Source organism: Haemaphysalis longicornis, unplaced genomic scaffold (assembly GCF_048455015.1).
Source record: "Haemaphysalis longicornis isolate Haplotype H1 unplaced genomic scaffold, Haemaphysalis longicornis Haplotype H1 scaffold_9, whole genome shotgun sequence".
NCBI classification, from domain to species: Eukaryota; Metazoa; Arthropoda; class Arachnida; order Ixodida; family Ixodidae; genus Haemaphysalis; species Haemaphysalis longicornis.
In genome coordinates this window covers 112,063,197-112,083,780 of record NW_027526460.1, presented here as the reverse complement: position 1 = coordinate 112,083,780, position 20,584 = coordinate 112,063,197, and the positions used below count along the sequence as shown (strand labels likewise).

Genomic DNA, 20,584 nt, shown 5'->3' with positions numbered 1-20,584 from the left:
TGCTACATCGGCTGGCTTCTTTACCTTCTTAGTATTTTTGTTCTACATTGTTTTTTTTTATGTTTTCATGGGGCTCATCGAAGATAACAAAAAAAATTGCCATGTGTTTCTTTTTTAACTTTGTTTAGACGCTGCTTCGCTCGCAAGTTTTCTAGACTGGCATAGTATGGCCGACGGGAACAGAAATAATCGATTGTGTAGCCAAGACGAACGCTTGTTTCTCCCTTGGTGTTTTCTGGGGTCATGCGAGTAACGACTCAGTCAGTTGTTCCGAAATAAGTTCGTAATATGGAGGTGCCTAGATGAGATTGATTGAGCCTCCTCACGGCGGTAGAGGAAGCTGTCAGTATACTCCTGCTCAAGTACTACGATTTGGAGGAGGAACGCGTCGTGAGCAAGCATTAGATTTTAGCGTTTGAATAAAGAACCCTGCGTTAATTCACAGAGGGGCTGAAAGGTTGTCGCATTAGCGGCCGCGAAAACAGTTGCGCGAGTTGAGATGTTCTCTGAGTTTGCACGGCTCTATTTTCACGCCTCTATTTTGCGTATTTACTCGATTCTAAGCACTCCCATTTTTCCTCGATCGCTATTCCGCGGCCTGGGGGCCCTTGGATTCAAAAAACTTAAGTTACCTCCTTCCCACAAACACACACGCACTTTTTTTCCCGGCATTACCTCGACAAGATGAGTGCAAAGAATATTTTTTTTTTTTTTGTATTTGGCAAACATTAAAAATGTTGGCACAGAGGGTGAACCCACCGCTTTTGTTTAGACCTCTCTACCATACGAGTCCATTGGGCCACTTGGGCCGCCGCTCTCAGTATTTCCCAACAGGTCGCCTTCTGTTCCGTTGAAGCGGTTTGTAATTGAAAACTTCATAAATTACTTGGCCACAACGTTAACTCGGGCCCGCTTCCATGCGTCTGAAATCCGCCTGACGATGGTTGCTTAGATAAGGGTGTGGATTCGCATGCAACTTTTTTGGAATTCCTTTCCAGAAAGTAGGGGAGGGTGCTTAATCGGGGGGTACTTAGAAACGCAAAAATACTGTATATCTGAACTTTCAAATTTTCAAGTGTTGGAGGTCTTTGCACTGAATGTACACCTGGCTATAAGCCGGAATTAATGGAGGGCTACTGAGTACTTAGACCACCCGAACTTCCTTAAAGGACCCATGAAGAGAAAATACAACTGCGTTTAATTTGAAAGAACTAGGATTCAGCCCCTCAGGCAGCTCCATTAGAGCCACAAAATATGTTTTTTAACGAAAAAAAAGCAAGAAGTATTTAAAAACTTCAAATTTTGCGCCACAGTGACGTGTTATGAGCAAGAATGACGTCATACGGACCAACAATAAAACATAATTTTCAATGCGTTAACTGCACGTTAGCATTCAAGTGATGCGGTCAAATGGAACTAGAGGCCCCATTACAGACGTCCAGTCATGTGTCGTCGCGACAGGTCAGTTAACCCGCCGCGGTGGCTCAGTGGCTAAGGCGTTGCGCTGCTGAGCACGAGGTCGCGGGTTCGATTCCCGGCCGCGGCGGGTCGCTTTTCTGATGGAGGCGAAAAGCAAAAATGCCCGTGTGTACGAGATTTCGGCGCACGTTAAAGATCCCCAGGTGGTCAAAATTAATCCGGAGCCCTCCACTACGGCGCGCCTCATCGCCTGCGTTGCGTCGGCGCGTTAAAAAACCGTACAATCAATCAATTCGACAGGTCAGTTAGGCGGCCGCCAATCGCACAAACAAGGTTCCGTGACGTCATAAAAAAGTTGCGGGAAATTGGCTAGGTTTCGCGACTGTGCTTCACACGTTTTCTTTAATATCTCCGTTATTTGTTCGAAGATTGCGATGATATTGGTATCATTGTTATCGGGACTAAGCAGTGTTTCTAATAAACCCAACTTGTATTTTGTCTTCATGGCTTCATCGCGCGCTTAAATCTCGGCACACGACTATTATCGGTTTTTCGCTTCCATCAGAACAGCAGCCGGCATGGTGGGGGTCCAAACCGCGTCCTCGGGCACAGCAGCACAACGCTATAGCACTGAGACACCACGGCGCGTATATTTCAAGTTTCGTCTGCTACTAGATGCTTGCTCCAATTTTTGAGTTGTTGTAACAACTATTGCCTTAATATGGGGGCGCATCGAGGACCTTGTAAGGTCTCAAATAAAATTTGGTAATGTTCGGCAAACATTGAGCGCAAATCTTGTAACCCCTTATTATGGCTGCCTTGCGCGAAGTCCTTTGTTCTAGTCGGCTGTTATGGTGCAGCGCTGAACGATAAAATTGCTTCCACGTCCACCCATTGTCCAATCAATCATCAACCTGCAATCAGCGGAATTCGATCGTGTGATCGAAAAAACCTCTATCCATCTGTCTTGTTGTATAGTGAAATAAGAAGCAGCCTTAACACAACAAATCTGAGACAAGTTCTTCCGATCCTTGAGAAGTCGATGTCTGTTTCCTTTTCTACCCGTGATTTAATTTTCTTTTTTGGCGCCTTCCCTTTCTTCTTACCCGTTAAAATAATGTTATACGTCGGCCCTCCATCGCCATTGCGGCCATGTGCTGAATTCCCACGCGAGCTTAGGTGGCTGTGCGGGATCGAACCTCCGCGCCTGCATTTTTTTTTCTGATTTGTTCACTAGGAAAACATTGATCGTAGAAGAGACACTTGCATTAACTGAATTATTCCTCTTCTACGCACTGGGGTGAAGGTTACATGCCGGGAAAAAAAAAAAAACGTGGGATGTCGAAGCTTTCACCCGTGTAATGTCGGAAAATCGTTGTGAGCTGTCAGCAAACGAGACGTGAATTATCCTGTCAAATCGAACGTGCGCAGCTGCAGTATTTGAAAGGACGGATATTTACGCGTAGTCTCGAAGCTGGCTTCGAGTCCCGAAGGATTTGTAGCGCTTCAAGCGTTTGTACAATTTATATAGACACAAGGAAGAAGAAGTAGTAGTCTTGAGATATTTATTTATTTATTCAAATTACCCCTAAAAGCCCTCACGCAGGAGGGTATTACGTAGGGGGTGGTCAATGCAAAAAACAAACAAAGATATACGCTGGGAGAACTAGAACATAAAAAGAACAGCGCATGCGCGAACAGAAATATGACAAAGTAATATTGGCTCGAAATAACGCGTAAAAACAAACGCAGAAGCAGCATTTGCTTGACATTTTGAAAGTGGTTGGCTTAGAGTGTTTTGTTAGCTTTCTCGTTTTGAAAAAGTCGTTGTTTTAATCGCGTCGGCTGAAAAGTTTGGTATAACGGAATCTTTAGAACTACAAAAGAAATAATTTTCAGCACGTAAAGTTATACCCAAGAATAAACGGATTTCTTTTTCAGCACTGCCGCTTCTGGGTGCGACTTAATGGTACTCACCTGATCACATTCCTATTGGACTTACTAAGGCATCACCCACGAGCTTAAAAAGCATCGTGTACTAATAAGAAAAGGTTTATGAATGAAAGTGTTCCTAACGGCCTAGCTTATTTCTTTTACAAATATATTACTCCTTTACTGAGAAAAAACAAAAACAAACGAAAAACACATTTTGGTTTATTCAGTTTTTACTAGATGGCGCTAGCGGTCTAGCAAGCAAGAGTTTTTTTTTTTTTTTAGTACAGAAGTGACATATTTCTAAGTAAGCAAACTAGGCCGTTGTGAACATCGATATGTATTTGTAAAGCTTTTCGTATTCGTGCACGATGGTTTTTTTTTTTAAGTCCGTGCGTCATAAAGCAGCAAGTCCCATGGGAACGTTAACATATGAGTCTCCCTCAAAACCACGACACTGCCACAGTTGCGGGTGCCCTAGGACATGCGCAAGTTTTGGTATCCGGCACCTCATGGAGTCTTCTTTGACAGCAGCGCTTGTTTCAACCAGAGCAGCGCTTGCGCGCCTTGAACTGATTTTCCCGCCGTCAAAAATGGTTGTGGTGACGGATCCTCGCTCCGACTTGCACCGTCGCCGGGCACTTAATGCACCTTAAGTACATCATTGTTCAAAAAACCTTAAGTACACTAGGGCCTTAAGTGCACCACTGTTCAAAAACTAAGTGCACCAGGGCCTTAAGTGCATCATTGTTCAAAAACCTCATGTGCACCAGGACCTTAAGTGCAGCATTGTTCAAAAACCTTAAAAGCACCAGGGCCTTAAGTGAATCATTGTCCAAAACCTTAAGTGCACCATTTTTCAAAAATCTTAAGTGCACAGGGCCTTAAGTGAACAATTGTTCAAAAACCGTAAGTGCACCAGAGCCTTAAGTGTACCATTGTTGAAAAACCTGAAGTGCACCATTGTTCAAGCAACCGCCGTCATTGTTGCAGTTGTTGTCCCGTACAGAAAATGACCACCACTGAAAAGAATAAATAAAAAGGCAGTTTAAAATTTGTGTGGCATTTGAACCCAGGCCTCCACAGTTTGACCCAGTGCGTTACCACTGCGCAACGTCCGCACGTTGTCAGTGGTGGAACAAAAGTTCAGCCAGTACGTGCAGCGCGACAAGTGAGCGTGACGGTACGTGAGTGGAGCAGGTGCGTCCCAGCCGCCCAGAACTGAGTCGGCGGAAGTTTTGACGTGTGTCACCAGTCTGCCTGAGGAAGTAATTTGCGCCGTAAGACAACGAAACGAAAGCGAAGAACTAGACGCAAATACCACGTAGCAGTAAATAAGTCCTTGATGAGTTTAATCATCATCATCATCATTTATTTTCCCGTAAGGGGAGGTGGGGGGTTCGAACAAATCATACACAAAGGCATTTGCCGACGAAGAACACGAAGCAAAATAGAATTCTAAAAGTGTGGTTACAGTGCAACAATGATAGCATAACTGGTTACACAACAACTAATAGCTGAATAATTTCGAAATAATTTTACAGGACAAAAAAAAATACACACAACTGATTACACAACTAATAAACATACATTACGATGGTACGGTTTTGAAATGTGTTTCCAGTAATGCCTGATACTCTAGGGGATGTTTCGCCTTTTTTTCACCTTGAAATCGCGTAAGTAGACAAGTCGCTCAAGGATTTTTTTTTTAATTCTTCATGAGCCAAGAGCGAAATGCCTCTTTACCCGCCGCTGATAGTGGCTGAAAAGTTACTTGCTGGTTGCCCCCTACGGCACTGGTCGATGACGTAACATAGAGTATATGTGACGTCATTACCGGACGTTACATTGCTTCCGTTTCTTATTAATACACCGTGTTAGCAATATGTCTGCCGTTAAACATCTGCATCAACCCCGTCTCGCGCGTAAAGGACAGAATTTTTTTTTCAAGTAAGTCACCTTGCAATGTCTTCGCAGCTTTGCTGAGGTGGTAGCCACCGCTCTGGCGCAATCCTGTGCCGGTTCATGGCGGCTGGGAACGTGTAGAACACAAGCAAATGTGGCTGAATGAAGTATTCCGTCCTTAAGTTGGCTTGGCGCAAACCAAGCCGTCGCGAAAGACAACGGAGATGACTCTTGTAACGCCTCGCTGCAAAACACCTCTAATTTTGACTGTTTCCCGTCATTGTTTTATAGTTTTCGTAGATTATTCTTGCTGCGCGCTGCACTCTGATCGTGGCATGAATGTTGCCAGATATAATTTTATTGTTTTTCTTTTTTTTCTAATATAGGCGTTTTGCACTACTTTACCCCGCCGGCATACATTAAAGCTTGCGGCCTAGACGCAACCCACGTGCGCCTGTTTTTCGCGTTGTATTAGAAGAACTGCCGAACTTCTGAGCGTGGAGGTAGGCTACGCCGACCTTAAATATACCAAACTACACTTATTTTAAAAAAATAATGCGCAGAATGGACCTAAGCGAATATACTTCAGCAAACAAAAATGCAGAAGACCATTTTTGAAGCACTATGTCTAGAACTCAGGCTTTTACCGTGAAAACCCATGGCGCTATGCCTAAGCCAGTTATGCCGAATAGCAATGCCATTTTACCAGTCGCTCATAAATACAATAAATTTTGTAAAGTAATCTAATATACGGCGTTAGTTGGGTTGCGTCTAGGCGGTCACGCTTGTCAAACAGGCTCCCCGCCGCTTCTTGCGGCACGCCAAGCCACTAGGCTGCAAAGATTTATGAAAGTTTGGGCGGAACAGCGCGAATGGGGGAATAACGCGGCAGGTCTACGGAGAAGAATAAGTTGGGAGTAGCACATGGTGTGAAGTCTACCGCGCGGAACCCTATGACGCTTGTGAGTTGCTTCTCTTTTACGTGTGAGCGTATAAGTCCTCACATTTAGGTTTCGCGTCAGATGTGTAGGAAGCCTATCAGTGAAGATAGCGTGCAATCGGAAAATGGATGCGACAGGTGTAAGGAATCAGCGTGTGTGCCGGCGGAGCCAAGAAAGAGAGTTGCTAGGCAACATCGGTTTGTCGGTGTGTGAAACCTCACAATCAAAGTCATAAAGTAAAAGAATTTCGCTTAAAGAGAATGAAAGAATGGTTCACATTATGCGCTTCACTGTATTTATTATTAAATGCAGGATCAAGCTGTCCTTATTTTTTGGCACATGCTGAAGATGACACATGCTGACACTACTTATTGCTTTTATACGCAGCGTCGAACCAATAAGGGCTTCGACACCGTGTATTGAAGCTGCCGCTTCTCTGCGGCTACTTTGTTTAGCGCTCCGAGCATTTCCAGGTCGGAAAGAACGCAGTGTAATTGATTACCGTGGTTTTTAAAATATAAATTTACTTGCTAATTCATGTTGCCACAGGACGACGAACTTGGTGAAAAAAAAAAGTGTTCGCCAGTCTGTACATAACTCCACGCCCCAAACATTTGATGCCTTTCTCTAAGCCGTACGATTCGTATGTACTTTCGCTGTGCATAACAATATTATATATAGTAACTTTCCCAGTTTTGTACGATTTGAATCGTCTTTTCCTGTAACAATAATGTATGCAAACTTGCCCAATTTTCTCTGCTGACCACTTGGGGCCTGCGCACAAATGGGCGCTCTGTAGGGGGCTGTTTTACCTTAATATCAAGTTTTCCTTTACCTTTCGAGCCCCCCGGAGTGTTACATTACCTGACCAACAGAATTCACTCTTACTCGACAATAGCTGCATTTGTCTTTTAATTCCCCGCTATGGTAAAATACCAGGTGCGATGCACTTACTCGGGGAAAGTCACTAGCCAAAACTAATGCTGGAAGCAGTCATTGTGATCAGGTAGTTGACGATCAGTTCGAATATAGATGCTGAGGTGAGAATACGAACTTGCAAACAGATAAACTGCGTGGTTCGGTTCGATGGAGGGGAAATGATGCACTATGTGCAGTCGTGAACATCTCGCGACCCGAGCCACGCAGTAGCTTCAGTTAAATGTTAGAGGTGCGACTCCGAGTTATGATTTCCGAATGAATTCCCGAGAGCAACTTCGTTCCTAAGATATCTACACTGAAGATAAAACACTGGAGGATACCCCGCGTATGTGGGAATCAATGTAAATCCAAGCTTTAAATTATTTGTTGCAGCATCATTAATGGCAGTGTACTGCACAGTGCAGTTCAAGTAGCAGCGTTTGAAATGATTGCACGGGTGTCGTGACAAAAGTGGGTTGAGACAAAAAGGCGTGTGGAATTTTTGTTAGCTCGTCGCTTCTGGGAGAAGTTCGCACGGCGCTGGTCGCCTTTCATTGCCGCCGCGTCTTCGAGCCAGAGTACCCAGCATACATTCGCTATCTGCGCGGCGCTTCCCTCCTAGCGAATACGTTCCTGTCCTGGGTGGCACTTCTTTCTGGCATCGGTTTCCTGGACGTTGCGGGAACGTCCTTGAGAAATTTTGTTCACACGTGTTCTCGTCCTCTTCGAACGCATCGGCGTCGACATTCGCGTAAAACACCTGTAAGAGGGGTATCCCCTCTTTGTAGCGGGGTGATGATGTGTCATCTTACCAAAAGAAAACTAATATACATATGTTTTACACCCTTCGTTTAATACTAGCGCTGCTCTTAGGACAGGCTCAAAGAGCTTACTAGGCACAGAAAACTTCTTTTTTCTGTTACAGGTGGGAGCTGTCCTAGGCAATACTCCCCTCTCTGCTTTTCGTCCACCAGCATTCTAATCTTCCTTTCGTCGCCGCGACAGCCTTGAACTTAACTTCCTCTGTGATACCCTTGAATCCTAGGGCTTCTGGAAGCCCAATATTCCCTTCATGTAGATTTGGATGGATACCCTCGCATTCGAACACTATGTGACGCATAGTTTCTGTTTCTTTTCCGCAGACCACGCATACCTCGTCATTTTGTGTATGCTTCCCCACAAGACTCTTATTTCGCAGGCAACCTGCTCTAGCCTCAAAAAGAAAAGCATGTTAGCGGAGACCATCGTGCCATCTGGTGGTTTCGTGAGAAACCGACGATGCTCCTTTTCGTCACCGGATCCCCGGGCGAGTAGGAGCTGCCGGGCGTGAGCGGCGCATTCCGCCAAGGGAACGGTAGCAGCAGCAGCAGCAGCCCCTCGAAAGACCGCGAGAGAGGCAAAGAAAGCCTCTCTTTGAAATATACTTTTGACCGTACATAGTACACTAGGAGACGACGACATCAACGTGTACAGAAGATAAAGACCCGCACTTGCTAACCTAAAGTAGCTGGCATAAGTCGGCAGATACAAACCAGGAAATGTCGTTTCTACGTACGCCCATCCTAATGCTAACGAAATTATCGCAGTGTGCATTGCCGCTTTGGAAGCACTGCAGCTTAATTCAGAAGCACCACTTTGATTCGGAGAAATGTGCCGCCGCTGTGCGACCGTAATGGTACTTAGCATTCAACAACGCGCCGACGAAGCTTTTCTCCCGGTTTCTTTCGTAGTTCGCTTGCTGGGCGGGAGGCGATCGAAGCTACAATCGCGCGCTCATCCTGGTTTGTTTTAATGCCCCAGTATTCTTTGCCGACTCCTGAAAAACTCTGAGTGTGCTTCCGTCTGTTCGCAACGCGTAACACGATGGGCCATACCGGGTAGCGCCCTTTATTGAAGGGCCGTAGGCCATAGGGCCTCCACAGCAAGTGTACGCTGACGTATTCGCGGTGATGGGACCCTGGAAAGAATGTCTGACAATTGTCTTTTTGGATTGAGTGAACTTGGAAGATTCCTAATTTGGTTTCTACCAATTGTTAGCTGTAGGATTTCACAAGCAGAAAACAGCTAGATGCAGCAAGAAACAATTGCCTTCGCATCTGCCTCGGACTTCCCAGAGGGTCGTCGTGCTTGGGTACTGTCGCGGAAGCTGGCTGTCTGCCCTTGGACTTGATTAGGCTCCAAGAAACCGTACGGATACATCTGCGACATCGGATGCACGCCAAAACCGATTCAACAGCGCGCATGATGAAAAATGGCAACTCAAGCTTTGGTCGAACATTGAAGACATTGCATCTCTCCATTCCCTCCCAGGCACCAAATTCAATGCCGTCTCATTTCCCACCCTGGACCCTTTCGCCATTGTAAATTAGATGCACCATCCCAGGAATTGGCTCTAAAGAGAATATGCCTCAAAGCGGCTTGTTGCAGTTGACACTCGGCCACATTAGCCGGCTATACTCAGGCACAAACCAAATTTTTACAGACAGCTCATGTACGCTTGATCGCAGTTCCTCTGGGATATTTATCTCGTCCACTGGACAGATGTTCTCTCATCGTCTTGAGCGGGCAACGTCATCAATGTCAGCCGAGCTTCACGCCATCAAGGAAGCCATCCGGTACATTCTTCGCCAACCGCCGGGGCAATGGACCATCTTCACCGATTCCAAGGCAGCCCTCCAAAGTCTACTGCGCAACGACTGCTTCAGCATTCACGAACACGCCTCTCGTGAAATAACCTATTTGCACCACCTAGCCAAAGACATTGGACACCAAGTGACATTTCAGTGGATTCCAGGCCACTGTGGTGTTCCAGGGAACGAGAAGGCAGATGAAGCAGCTCGCAGGGGCCTTGAAATGCATAACAAGAGGAAGGTCTTCTTCACCAAGCATGATGCCTCAGCTGTGACGAAGTCACTTGTCTTAATAGAGCGGAACCGTCTCTGGTCTCTTCCAGAGCACCATTATGCCTTCTTGCACTACGTAGACCCCGAACTCAGGATTAAGCTGCCGGAGCGACTTCTGCGCCGACAGGAAACTTTATACCACCGATTACGCCTCAATGCAGCGCTCACGAAAACATACCTGTCTCGACTCGGTGCAACCTCGAATCCGTACTGTGATAACTGCGGATCGCCGGAAACTGTAGAACACCTACTGTTAGTGTGCCCCGCTTACATAGTCTCAAGGTGCCGTTTGGAGCAGGAGATCGAGCACCAACGCCCAGAACCGATCAGCTTAAAGGGGTCCTGAAATACCTTCCGCCGATGCATGGATGTACATGTACCCAAATAAAGCAATGTATTTGCAATCTCCTCCCGCAAGAATTTTGTTAAAGCGATGAGTATTAGCTGAGAAATCGTAAATCAAAAACCGCGCATTATCGTCGCTCCGCGTTTCCTCCTCCTTTCGACTTACTCTCCGCTGTTGACGGCGCGAGAGCCTTGCCTCCCATGATGCTGCGCTCCGCAGCGGTGACGTACTTCCTACTATTGCGCTGCTCAGACGGTCGTCTGCTACGGGCAAGCTTTGTTGACACCATGAATCCCGCACTCAGATCAAAGCTGGAAAAGCGAACGAAAAATCTGGCCGCATGTAGGCGGCGGCCTGGCCTTGCCCTTTCGCGGTGTACGTTGCTGGCGGCACATGACTTTTTATCGGCGGCGAACTCGCAGCCGCACGGGGAGGGTCGTGCGCTCGTTCCCTTGATGCACCGCGCACTGTTTATACAAAAAGCGCCGTATCAGATGTGGCCCCGCTGGTGCCGGGTCTTATTTTGCGGTGGTGGTAATTCCTGCCGGCGGCATGTGAAAAAGTCATATTAAACCAATACAGAACCCGTGCACAAAACGCTTCAATCATGTGACCAGTTTAGCTTGGGGCGACGCGTGGTGGAGAGCGGCAACGTTGGCAAAACATGCTCCTCCGCGGCTCTGAGCTTTCTAGCGCTGGACCGAGCGCCATTTCTTTGACAATCTCAAACATCGGTTGCCTTGGCAACAAGGCACAAACCGCTTTAGAGGTCAGTTACGGTTGCGTGATCCCGGTTCAGCTTGGGGCGCCACTTTGCTACATGTGGGCACTGCAGGCGTACCACTCACTCCCATTGGGAAGTGCAAGATGCGTTTGGCATTACAGGAGGCGATGGTGTGTGTGTTGTGAACGCCTTTGTTTCGCGATGAAATGCGACGTTGTGCTTCTGTGGGTGGATAGTGCTTCCCATGGTCTGGATTATCTTTCTCGAGCGACGTACGACTCAACCTCGCATGGGGTGTGTGCAGTGTGCGTGGCTAAAAGCCATCGGCTTGTGCGCCAGAGTTAAGTGACTTGCTGTTCGTCCCCGCAAAGCGCGCGCGAGGTGAGTACCGAATTTACGACGGGCAGGAGGCAACCCATCCTCTGTCAATCGTGGTTCAGACTTTCAACGCATGTTGTGACGTTGTGTTCGTTAGAAACTCATCTCTGGATTGTTTCGAAGTTGAATAAAATGTATGCGTCAAACCCGGGCCTTCGGCTCAGGGCGTTCTCAGCGATTGCACGAAAGAAGTGCCACGGGGCTTCAACGCTTTCTTTATGGAACGTACTCAGGTAACAGAATATCCATGTCGTGTTATGGCCGTGTTGCATTCAATACAGACGGTTAAGCGTTTGTTTTACGCTTGTTTCGTTTGGCGTAAAATGCCCAAGCACTCCGGCACTCTGCTGGCAGATCAGCCGGCGAGCCGACGCTGAGCAGACGACTGATCTCTTTGCCGGAAGTGCGTGAAAAAGCCGCCCAATAGCAGGCGTCTAGCTCATGACGAACATCTGGGAATCGATGATGTAGACATGTGAAGATGGCGGCGTCCAAAAACACGAAGGAAAGGGTGAGAAAAAAACGACAAACTTTGCAACAAAAGTGTGAGCTTTCCGCTGCGCGTAAAAGAGTAATACTTGGCACAGAGGACGTTGATGACCCAATCTAACGGTTGCGCTAGTTCATTTAGTGTGCTCAAAATGCCTTTCAGGGCCCCTTTAAAAGTACTCCTCGGTCCATGGCCCTCCCCTTCGGCTCAACGCAAAGCACTAGTGGCGTTATTTGAATACCTAGACGAGATCGGTGTCACTGAACTGATTTGACGTACTACGCAGATTGTGACGTTCATCGAAGTGTTCCCACAAACTCCACGGTGTGTGCTTTTTTTTTTCCTCCTTCTTTGATACTACGGAGATTGCGACGTTCATCGAACTGTTCCCACAAACTACACGATGTGTGCTTTTTTTCTTACTTCTTTTCTCCTCGTTCTTCCGCCCTGTTATCTATAGGGCATTTTCTACCATCCCCTTCCCATTCCCCCGCCGAGTAGCATGTCAGTGTAGAGATTCTGGCAAACCTCTCGGCTTTCTTCCTTAATAAAGAGCTTTCTCTCTCTCTCTTGGTGTAGTCATGCAAACGACTGCGCGAATGGGTAAGTGCGTGAGTTTTTGAGGTATTGGGGTGAGTGAGTGAGTGAGTGAGTGAGTGAGTGAGTGAGTGAGTGAGTGGGTGGGTGGGTGGGTGGGTGGGAGTGAGTGAGTGAGTGAGTGAGTGAGTGAGTGAGTGAGTGAGTGAGTGAGTGAGTGAGTGAGTGAGTGAGTGAGTGAGTGAGTGAGTGAGTGAGTGAGTGAGTGAGTGAGTGGGTGGGTGGGTGGGTGGGTGGGTAGGTTTTGGTGAGTAAGAAGAAGAGCAAATGAAGCAGTGAGTGAATTAATACTGGCTGGAAGGCAGAATGAATGATCACTGTGTGAGCGTGACAGTCTTGCTGGTTGCGGAACAGAATGTGGCTATCGTATCCGTCACGAAACCGAAGAACTTGAGGATGCCTACGCCAAATGGTTGTAGTTTCTTTTCTCTTCCATGATAATTGAGGTTCATTTTCGGAAAATAGGGTTTATGGAGAAGCTTTCTTTGCCGGTGGTCTCTTGCGACGGCGGAAATTAATTGCTCCAGCATAACAGCACGTTCGCGCCTCCAGCCCTCCTCACTCGCCTCTAGCGTTAAACGTGCGAGCAATTTCTTACCACTATACAGTTACGCGCACACAGCCGGAATAAATAAAAAAGAGAAGCACCGTTCGCCCGTTTCGGCGTCGTGTACGGCCTTCTCGCGAGGTCCTTATCAAGAACACACACACACACGCACACACGCCCGCGCCCAGCATAACGGATCTGTCTGTCGTCCTCCGCTTACCTCACCCGTCTCCTCAAAAAAAGTTTCGGAGGTTCCCTGCGCATTTTGTTTTTCCTCGCGCATCTTCGCACGCCAACCTCCGGGGCCAGTGGGCGTCCGTGTGTGCGCGCGAAAGCGCACGGGTGGGTGCCATGGACGCCCGCCCCTCCGTGCCCGTTTCTCGCGACGACACCGACGTGCAAGCGCGGGCGTGCAGCCGCGGTCGCGGTGCGAGGGCGTCGCACCAGCTGGTCGCGTCTTGGAGAAGACAACGACGTATACGACGACTACGGCGACGACGCCCTCGTTGGCACCGCTTTACGCAGACCCCTCTCTTCGGGGGTGAACCGACGCTGCGGCGGGCTTCCTTCGTCGGGACTCGAATATCGGCCACGGAACGGCAGCAGCGAGCGCGCATCGAGTTTGTCCTGGCGGGAAAAGTAGTTTCGCGAGAATGTTGGCGCAGTGCTGTACCTCCTATTACCAAGCAGTCGAGCTGGCCACTGCCTGCCCTTCAAGCTGTTCTAAGTGCGCCAAATTGTCAGCTAGGCCTTAATATATTTAATGCGTTTGCCTAAGCACTGTTCCACCTCCCTTCTGGTCCCTTCAAGGAGTACCTTAAAGAGCGTTTTTCGAACAACTGCTGGGAACGGCTTCGTGGATAATTTAATGTGACACAGTCGCGTGGATCACCCTGTGAACAGCTTCTTCAGTTCCCTGGCTGCACCTTCCAAAGACCTTCCAAGCACGTTCGCTCAAGACCTCTTCCCTAAACGTTCTCAGTGGTGACCGCAGTGTGTCAGCGGAGCGACGAACCCGTAGCAGCACCGGATACATCGGCTATCTCTTCGCCTCCTGCTTAACCTCATCGACGGGCGGTGTTCCGCATCGGAAGTGGAGGCGTTCGCTTCCGTCTCCCGGGTTGGCGGCCTGTCGAAGACGCCTGATCGTGACCCTTGTCGGCGCATCCAACAACGCCCCGAGTTCGGCCGGAAGGGGTGGTGACGCTGCATCGGCGCCGAAATTCGGTGACCGCCCCGAGTCGGGGGGCGTCGCGGCGGCGGCGGCTCGACGATGTCGGCGAAGTCTGCACTGTGCTGTTGGTGGTGGGCGTGCGAGATGCACTGCGGAGTCTACCACGTGGCGGCAGCTGCGGCTTCGTCCGTGGACCAGCACGCCTCGCCCCGCAGACACCTGGATATCTCTCTCTGCTGCGGGTAAGCCTCTTGGACGGCCGCTCATTATTTCTCCGCGTAGGGGACAGGGTTTTGATGGACTACTTTGTACGTTCCAAGAGTAAGAACAGAATGTACTCATTAAAACTTCTCTTGGCGTGACGCACGCTTCTTTCCTAGATACGTTCCGATTCCAGATTTCACGGGTGTCGCATCGGCTCTCACTTCAGTGATGCTGTACCTGTACCAACATCACTAGAACATTCTAGTAACATTGACCTGTACATCGGGTGTTATGTGAATTTCGTGCGTGTACATGCTAAGGCGGAATTCACAGCCTCGGATTTCTTACTTTTTGTGTATTGCGCGAGTGTTATGCTAATTTTTAATTGATTCTTTATATATCATGTCTAACTGTTCACCTCTATATCTTGTTTGAAAGTATCGATTCGTTGTCGGCACCCAAGGACACGGGTTGGGTCCCTCCACCCCACCCCCCTCCCCCGCGGCGGCTGCTTTTCAGCCATGGAGGCGAAGAGCAAAAACGTCCGTGTGCCGAGATTTCGGCGCACGTTAAAGATCCCAGCTAGTCAAAATTAATCCGGAGCCCCCCACTACGGCCCGTCTCATATCTTATCCCGTCTCATATCCCGTCTCAGGTGTAACTTCGGCGCGTTAAACCCCATAATTTCATGTTCGTTTGTTGTTGGTCGAGGCGTGTGCTCGCTGGCGGTTACTTTCTTTCAAAGCGAAACATTACATTCTGTCGGCTAATCACATAAATCATTTAATTTCAGTAGATAGGGTTTTCTGTCGCGTTGTGCGTTTCTGAAAAAGGTGATGCTGAATTAAAAATAGCGATTGACCGAACGTTGTGGTATTAAGCGGGCTGACTGTGAGCCGTGAAAGTCCATTTGTAAAACAGCTTTCTCGCTGTTTCATGCTTCTCAGTTCATTTCAGAACGTAAGCGCTTTATATTAAGCTTCATTTTGTACGTAAGTGTTGCATTGTCCCTGTCTTCTTGACGATCTAGGCGGTCGTGAGGCTGCTTCTTCTTTAAAAGCGGCCACAGTAATGATCACAGTGGGGTTTAGAGGTGATGGCAGCGCACTCACGAGACGAGTGAGTGCTTCGCGGACAGCACCTGCTTTTAAAGCCAGATGGCGTCTGCTCTCCCACACATTACAGGGTTTACAATAGATCGTTCACGACGCAAGCACTGCTGGTAACCTCCACACAACAATTACGGAAAGTGCGACGGTTGCCCCTTTGGTCCGCCAGATAGCTTGGCTTATATGCCATCGCAAGGTCAAGAACCTTAAGCAGTTATAAGGTTGATATTAGCGCAACTGCACGTCTACTTCCACATTTTCTACGTTCCTGTTCATTCCCCATAGAGTACTTGCGAGCTATGGGGAATCGAGCGTAATTGGGGTTAACTTTCCCGCTCCTCCTTCGCTTCGTTTTTACAGTATCCGAAGTTGCTGGGTTGGATTGGATTGGAAAAGACTTTAATGTTGCTGTATACCTGTAGATTTTTGCGCCCCTTTTTGTGCAGGCAGTATAGTTCCCACGGGGTTTTTCCGCTAAATGCTTGACATGGTCTCACACTTGGGAAGTGCGCTATAACTACAAAACCATAAAATGCAAAATTAGTACACAGGCTACAAGGACGATACAGGCGCTGACTATCAACTCAAATATATTCACACAAGCAATCAGCATGTGTACACAGTCCTGGTGATACGTTGTGAGTATACCTATAGGTCAATAAATCATGTATGACCTTCTGGTAGATCTTGCAAACCAGTAATTTTGGAATGGCCTGGAGGTTTTGTGAGGGAGAAACTGAGTGGGAAAGAGATATGTATATTTGTAGCCGTCTTGATAGCCTGCTCTAGTCTTCTTGCTTTTGTAATGTCCCCGTGTGGTCTACGAAAAAGATTTCCCGCCTTGAATTGAGACCAAAGTTTCTCGCCTTTCCGCGTTATTTTTAGTTGACGCTTCTTAATCGGCGACATCGCGTTGCTTGTTTAGCGGTCTCGCTAAACTCACTGTTTTCCCCCAAATAGCAAGAACTAAACAGCCAAAATCATTTTGGAGGTTAAAATATTGTCCAATAGGGTGCTCCACTCAGTGGGATGTGCAGTTTCTGTCAAAATTTTCCAGGCCACGCCAAGCTTTTCTGGGCCACAAAGAACTTAAAGTAAAAGCTTAACGTTTAACTGTGGCCAAATTAGTTTATGACAGCAAGAAAGGAATGTGTTTTCTCCCGCTTTCTACCAAGAAACATTTCAGCCTCGCTCGATAGGTAAGCTTGCACTCTGAAATTAAGGGACGCTCTGAATTTATCCTAATCGTCGTCGTAATCGTCGTTTCTTGCACTCAAGGTGCTCAAACCCTGATACACTTGTTTACGCCTCGCGCCGGAGCGCTTCGTAACGCGTACAAAAAAAAAAAAAAACCGGACACTCGTTTGCGCCTCGCGCTAGAGAGCTTCGTGCTTCAAAGACAAGAGACTTTTACAACAAAGCTGTGTACCTCTACCCCCCAATGGTTTCATCACCGTTGGCAAGGCGCCAAGGCGCCACGAATACACTGGGGCCAAGGCGCCAAGAATCCAAGGCGCCAAGAATACACTTATACACTGCATGCTTCGCCCCTCCCCAGGTTTCACGTTAGTGGAGACGGCACGGGATTTTTTGCGCCTGTTGCCCTTTTGTCATGGCCTGGAAAATTATGTCAATGACTGTGCACTAACCCCATATATGGGGCTTGTGTACAGCCAAGAAACTGCGTTTCGGTAACCTGTAAAAAAAAGAAAAACAAATAAAGCAAGCAACAGTAGCAGTCAGCCGTACGCGTCATAATGCTCATCTAACAATCAATGGGTGTTTAACAATCGCTTGGTGTGAAAAGAGCATATTCGATGCCGTTTCCGCCGTAGCGGCACTGAAACCGATTTAATGCCGCTGTGCGTTTCTTGTTCCGCCTTCCGTTTCTTGCGCCTTCCGCTAAAAGCGCTTCGAGGGCAGAGTCTCGCTTACTTCGAGCGGCGCGCTTTTTTACCCCTTGAGAGAAATGCACCAGTGACTTGTGGCCCAACTCTCTCTCTCTCTGTGTCTCTCTGCATTGTTCTTGTGCCAGGCGATCTCGTGTATGTGCGTTTTCGCTGCCCTTCCACCTCCTCTAATGGAGACTTCCGGCGCCCGGGCTCTCTGCTTCCTTCCGCCCTCGAAGAAAGCCCGATTGAGGGGGCGTCACACCGATGCGCGCTTCCGTTTTCTCTTCCGTGGCTCTCTCCGGTACCCGTCCTGTCAAGCCCACGTTGCGTGTGAACAAAGGCGTTCACTTGATGGCTGCGGAAAGCTTCAGGTCTCCGCGCTGGCCGTTCTACGCCGCGCGCCCACTATCTCACCTAGCATAAGAAGGCCTGGACGTGCTCGCAATCGTCTTCCCCGTTTCTTCGTTTACAAAGCCCTATTGCATAGAGCTAAATCTTAGATAATTTTTTTTTTTTCAAATTTAGGAAGACGGGGAACCTGACAACGCCTCAATCGTACGCACGACCAGCATAGAGCGTTGCTCTAAACATCTTCGATTGAGCGTGCACATCGGACAAACTGCACTTAGCTTGTGCTAAAGGTCCAGAAACATCGTTTTTATTATTTACTCGGTCTGCCTGTGTTGGTTCCAGTGTTATCGTGCTATCAAGGGTTGTGCTGCTGAGCCCAAGGACGCGGTTTCGATCCCTGCCGTGGTGGCTGCTGTTCAGGGAGGCAAAAAACGAAAACGCTCGTGTGTGGAGATTTCGGCGCTCGTTAATGATCCCCAGGTGGTCATAATTAATCCTGAGCCCTCCGGTACGGCGCGCCTCATATGCATGCGTCGGCACTTTAAACCGCCTATTCAATAATCAATGAATGCTGGCACGGGCCGGGAAGCCCAGAATGTGTTTATCAAAGGTCATTGTTGAGCAATGCAGCCGTTCTTGCATTGTTCATGGCCGGGATACTTGGTTTAATTAGTATTTAGGTGACGCAACCGAGGTTCGCAAGTGTAATGGAAGTTTGCCATTTCTCAGGAAGCGTGTGGACTGTTCGCGCAGTACATGAATTTATTCCCATCTTTCAAGAAACCGCGACTGTGTAATGTATTTCGGCTTTCTGTGCAATCCTGTATGAGTCCCGCTGAAACTATTTTCCATCACGCGCGTTGCAAACAAAACCCAGTTTGTTTTTTAGGTGCCTATCCCGGATCTCGGCGTCTGTCGTTGTGATAGCTTGTCTTGGATGATTTGCACATACATAGAATCACTTTGTAATATGCCTCGTTTCGCTTGCCGTACTGCCGCGCAAGTTCGTCGTGCATCGCTTTAACACCGAGACCATACGAAGCTGGAAGTCGCGGATGAGGATGGGACCGCACATCCGCTGAACGTATTACTTACAGGACAAGTGCGGCGAGGCATGCTAGAAAGTGATGTATTGTGTTTACAAGTCAAGTATGACAGCCCAAGCACAGCTAAACTCAACACCGCGCTTTGTGTTCATTGGAGGTGGGGGGTATGGGACTGAGTGACATGCCTATTTTTTTTTTCTCCTTCACGGTTGGCTTCGCCCTCATAATACCGCTGTTGCGGCAGTGCACCCTTTACAGGCAATTTGATGATAGGAGGCCACAAGGACAATCAGCCAGCGAGGCCACTGAAACCGTTGTTAGTATGCTAGCAATGCTTCGCATTAAATATCGAAAGGCTGACACGGAGGCATTTTGCCCGTTCTACAACAGCCTAATTAAACAGTGAAGAAGCGCTTGACGAACCATGCGAGGACGATGACTGTGGCCAAGACCAGTGCAAGAAAAGTATTGCTTCGTTGAACGGGTGGTTCACGGACAGCCACCCTGCCCGTGAGATCGGCTAGACACTACAATTGGAAGGACCTGACGCAGCAATGATGCAGAAAGTGTTCTGTAGCATCTTTGACATTGACATTGCGGGTTTCATATTAAGCGCTTACGCTATCCACTAAAATCAGTGGTAGTTTGTAGAAGCCTCTCCCTACCATGAACGGTTCAAGAGTTTCTTCGGGTCGCAATATAGCCTTGGTAGATGATCACGTTGACGAAAGAACGCGAGTCTATCTAGACTTACGTTTCGTACGGACTTGGCTTTTTACGCCGCTACGTTCGATCCTCGGTTCAGATACGGCGAAGGGCGTGCGTGCGAGCGAAGCACCCCGAGCCGTGTTCAGCCCTGCCATTTTTTTATGCCAAACGCGTTGAAAGCGCACTAGTACGCTTTCAATGGCTCATTGTATCACAAACAGCATTACATGAGCGCGCAATATCGACAAAAGGAACCTAAGAAATTGGGGCAATGCTACAGTCACCTTAGTGTGCTGACCACTTCTAATCATCTATAAAATACTCCCGTTTGGATTGATGACGGAAAAACCTGAAGTAGTTTTTGTCACTTGGCGAATTATCCCTTGGCGCAAGAAAACAATTCGTTAACTTTGAGAGAGTTAAGAGGTGTTAAAAGAATATGAAAACCAGTTTAGTTATCTTCTTTTTATGTTCGTAGCGGCGAAACTTCTTCGAGCCTCACCACTGTGACTCTGCACGACACGGGGAGGTGCTAACTCCGAATGTAAAATAGGTGCCCCTAGTGGAATGGAGAAAGCGATGATTACACACTTCCAGATTGTATTCAGTTAACCTTGTTAAGAATACAACCTCTGTGAACTCTAAATTTGATTTGAGGTATTTGCATGAGTTATTTTGGCAAAAAAACAAGTCCTCTGCATTAGACCCCACGCGACATGAGATAGGGCTAATTACCTCCGAAGGTGCACGGGTTCTCGGGTGTATACGCAGCAGCGCGAACCTGTCGCGCTGCTGCCGGTAGCAGCAGCACGGGCATCGATTCCCGCCTGATGCGCGCCGTTGCATCACCTCCTAGATGATGGGAAGCGTTCCAGTGGAGTCGCCACTTGGAGGCCGCTTCGCCTGTCTTAATGACCGCGCCCCAAAAACGTCGCAAAACATCGCCTTGTAGAGGCCGCGATAAAATGCGTGTAGAGAGTTAATCTCATGGTATAGATAA

General features: G+C 48.0%; 1 protein-coding gene across 7 annotated transcripts in view; it reads left to right on the top strand.

The window, feature by feature from the left end:
• The window catches only part of LOC144153757 (uncharacterized), a 592,200-nt gene that overhangs the window by 241,777 nt on the left and 329,839 nt on the right, over positions 1-20,584 (top strand). The window contains exon 1 of one of the 7 annotated variants that reach the window (XM_077685465.1): positions 14,404-14,516. The exons of the other annotated variants lie outside the window; for them this stretch is intronic. Coding sequence (XP_077541591.1) covers positions 14,419-14,516 — 98 coding nt within the window. The 5' untranslated portion in view covers positions 14,404-14,418. Of the gene's footprint in view, positions 1-14,403; positions 14,517-20,584 lie in introns of those variants that run through there. 7 annotated transcript variants of the gene reach the window in all.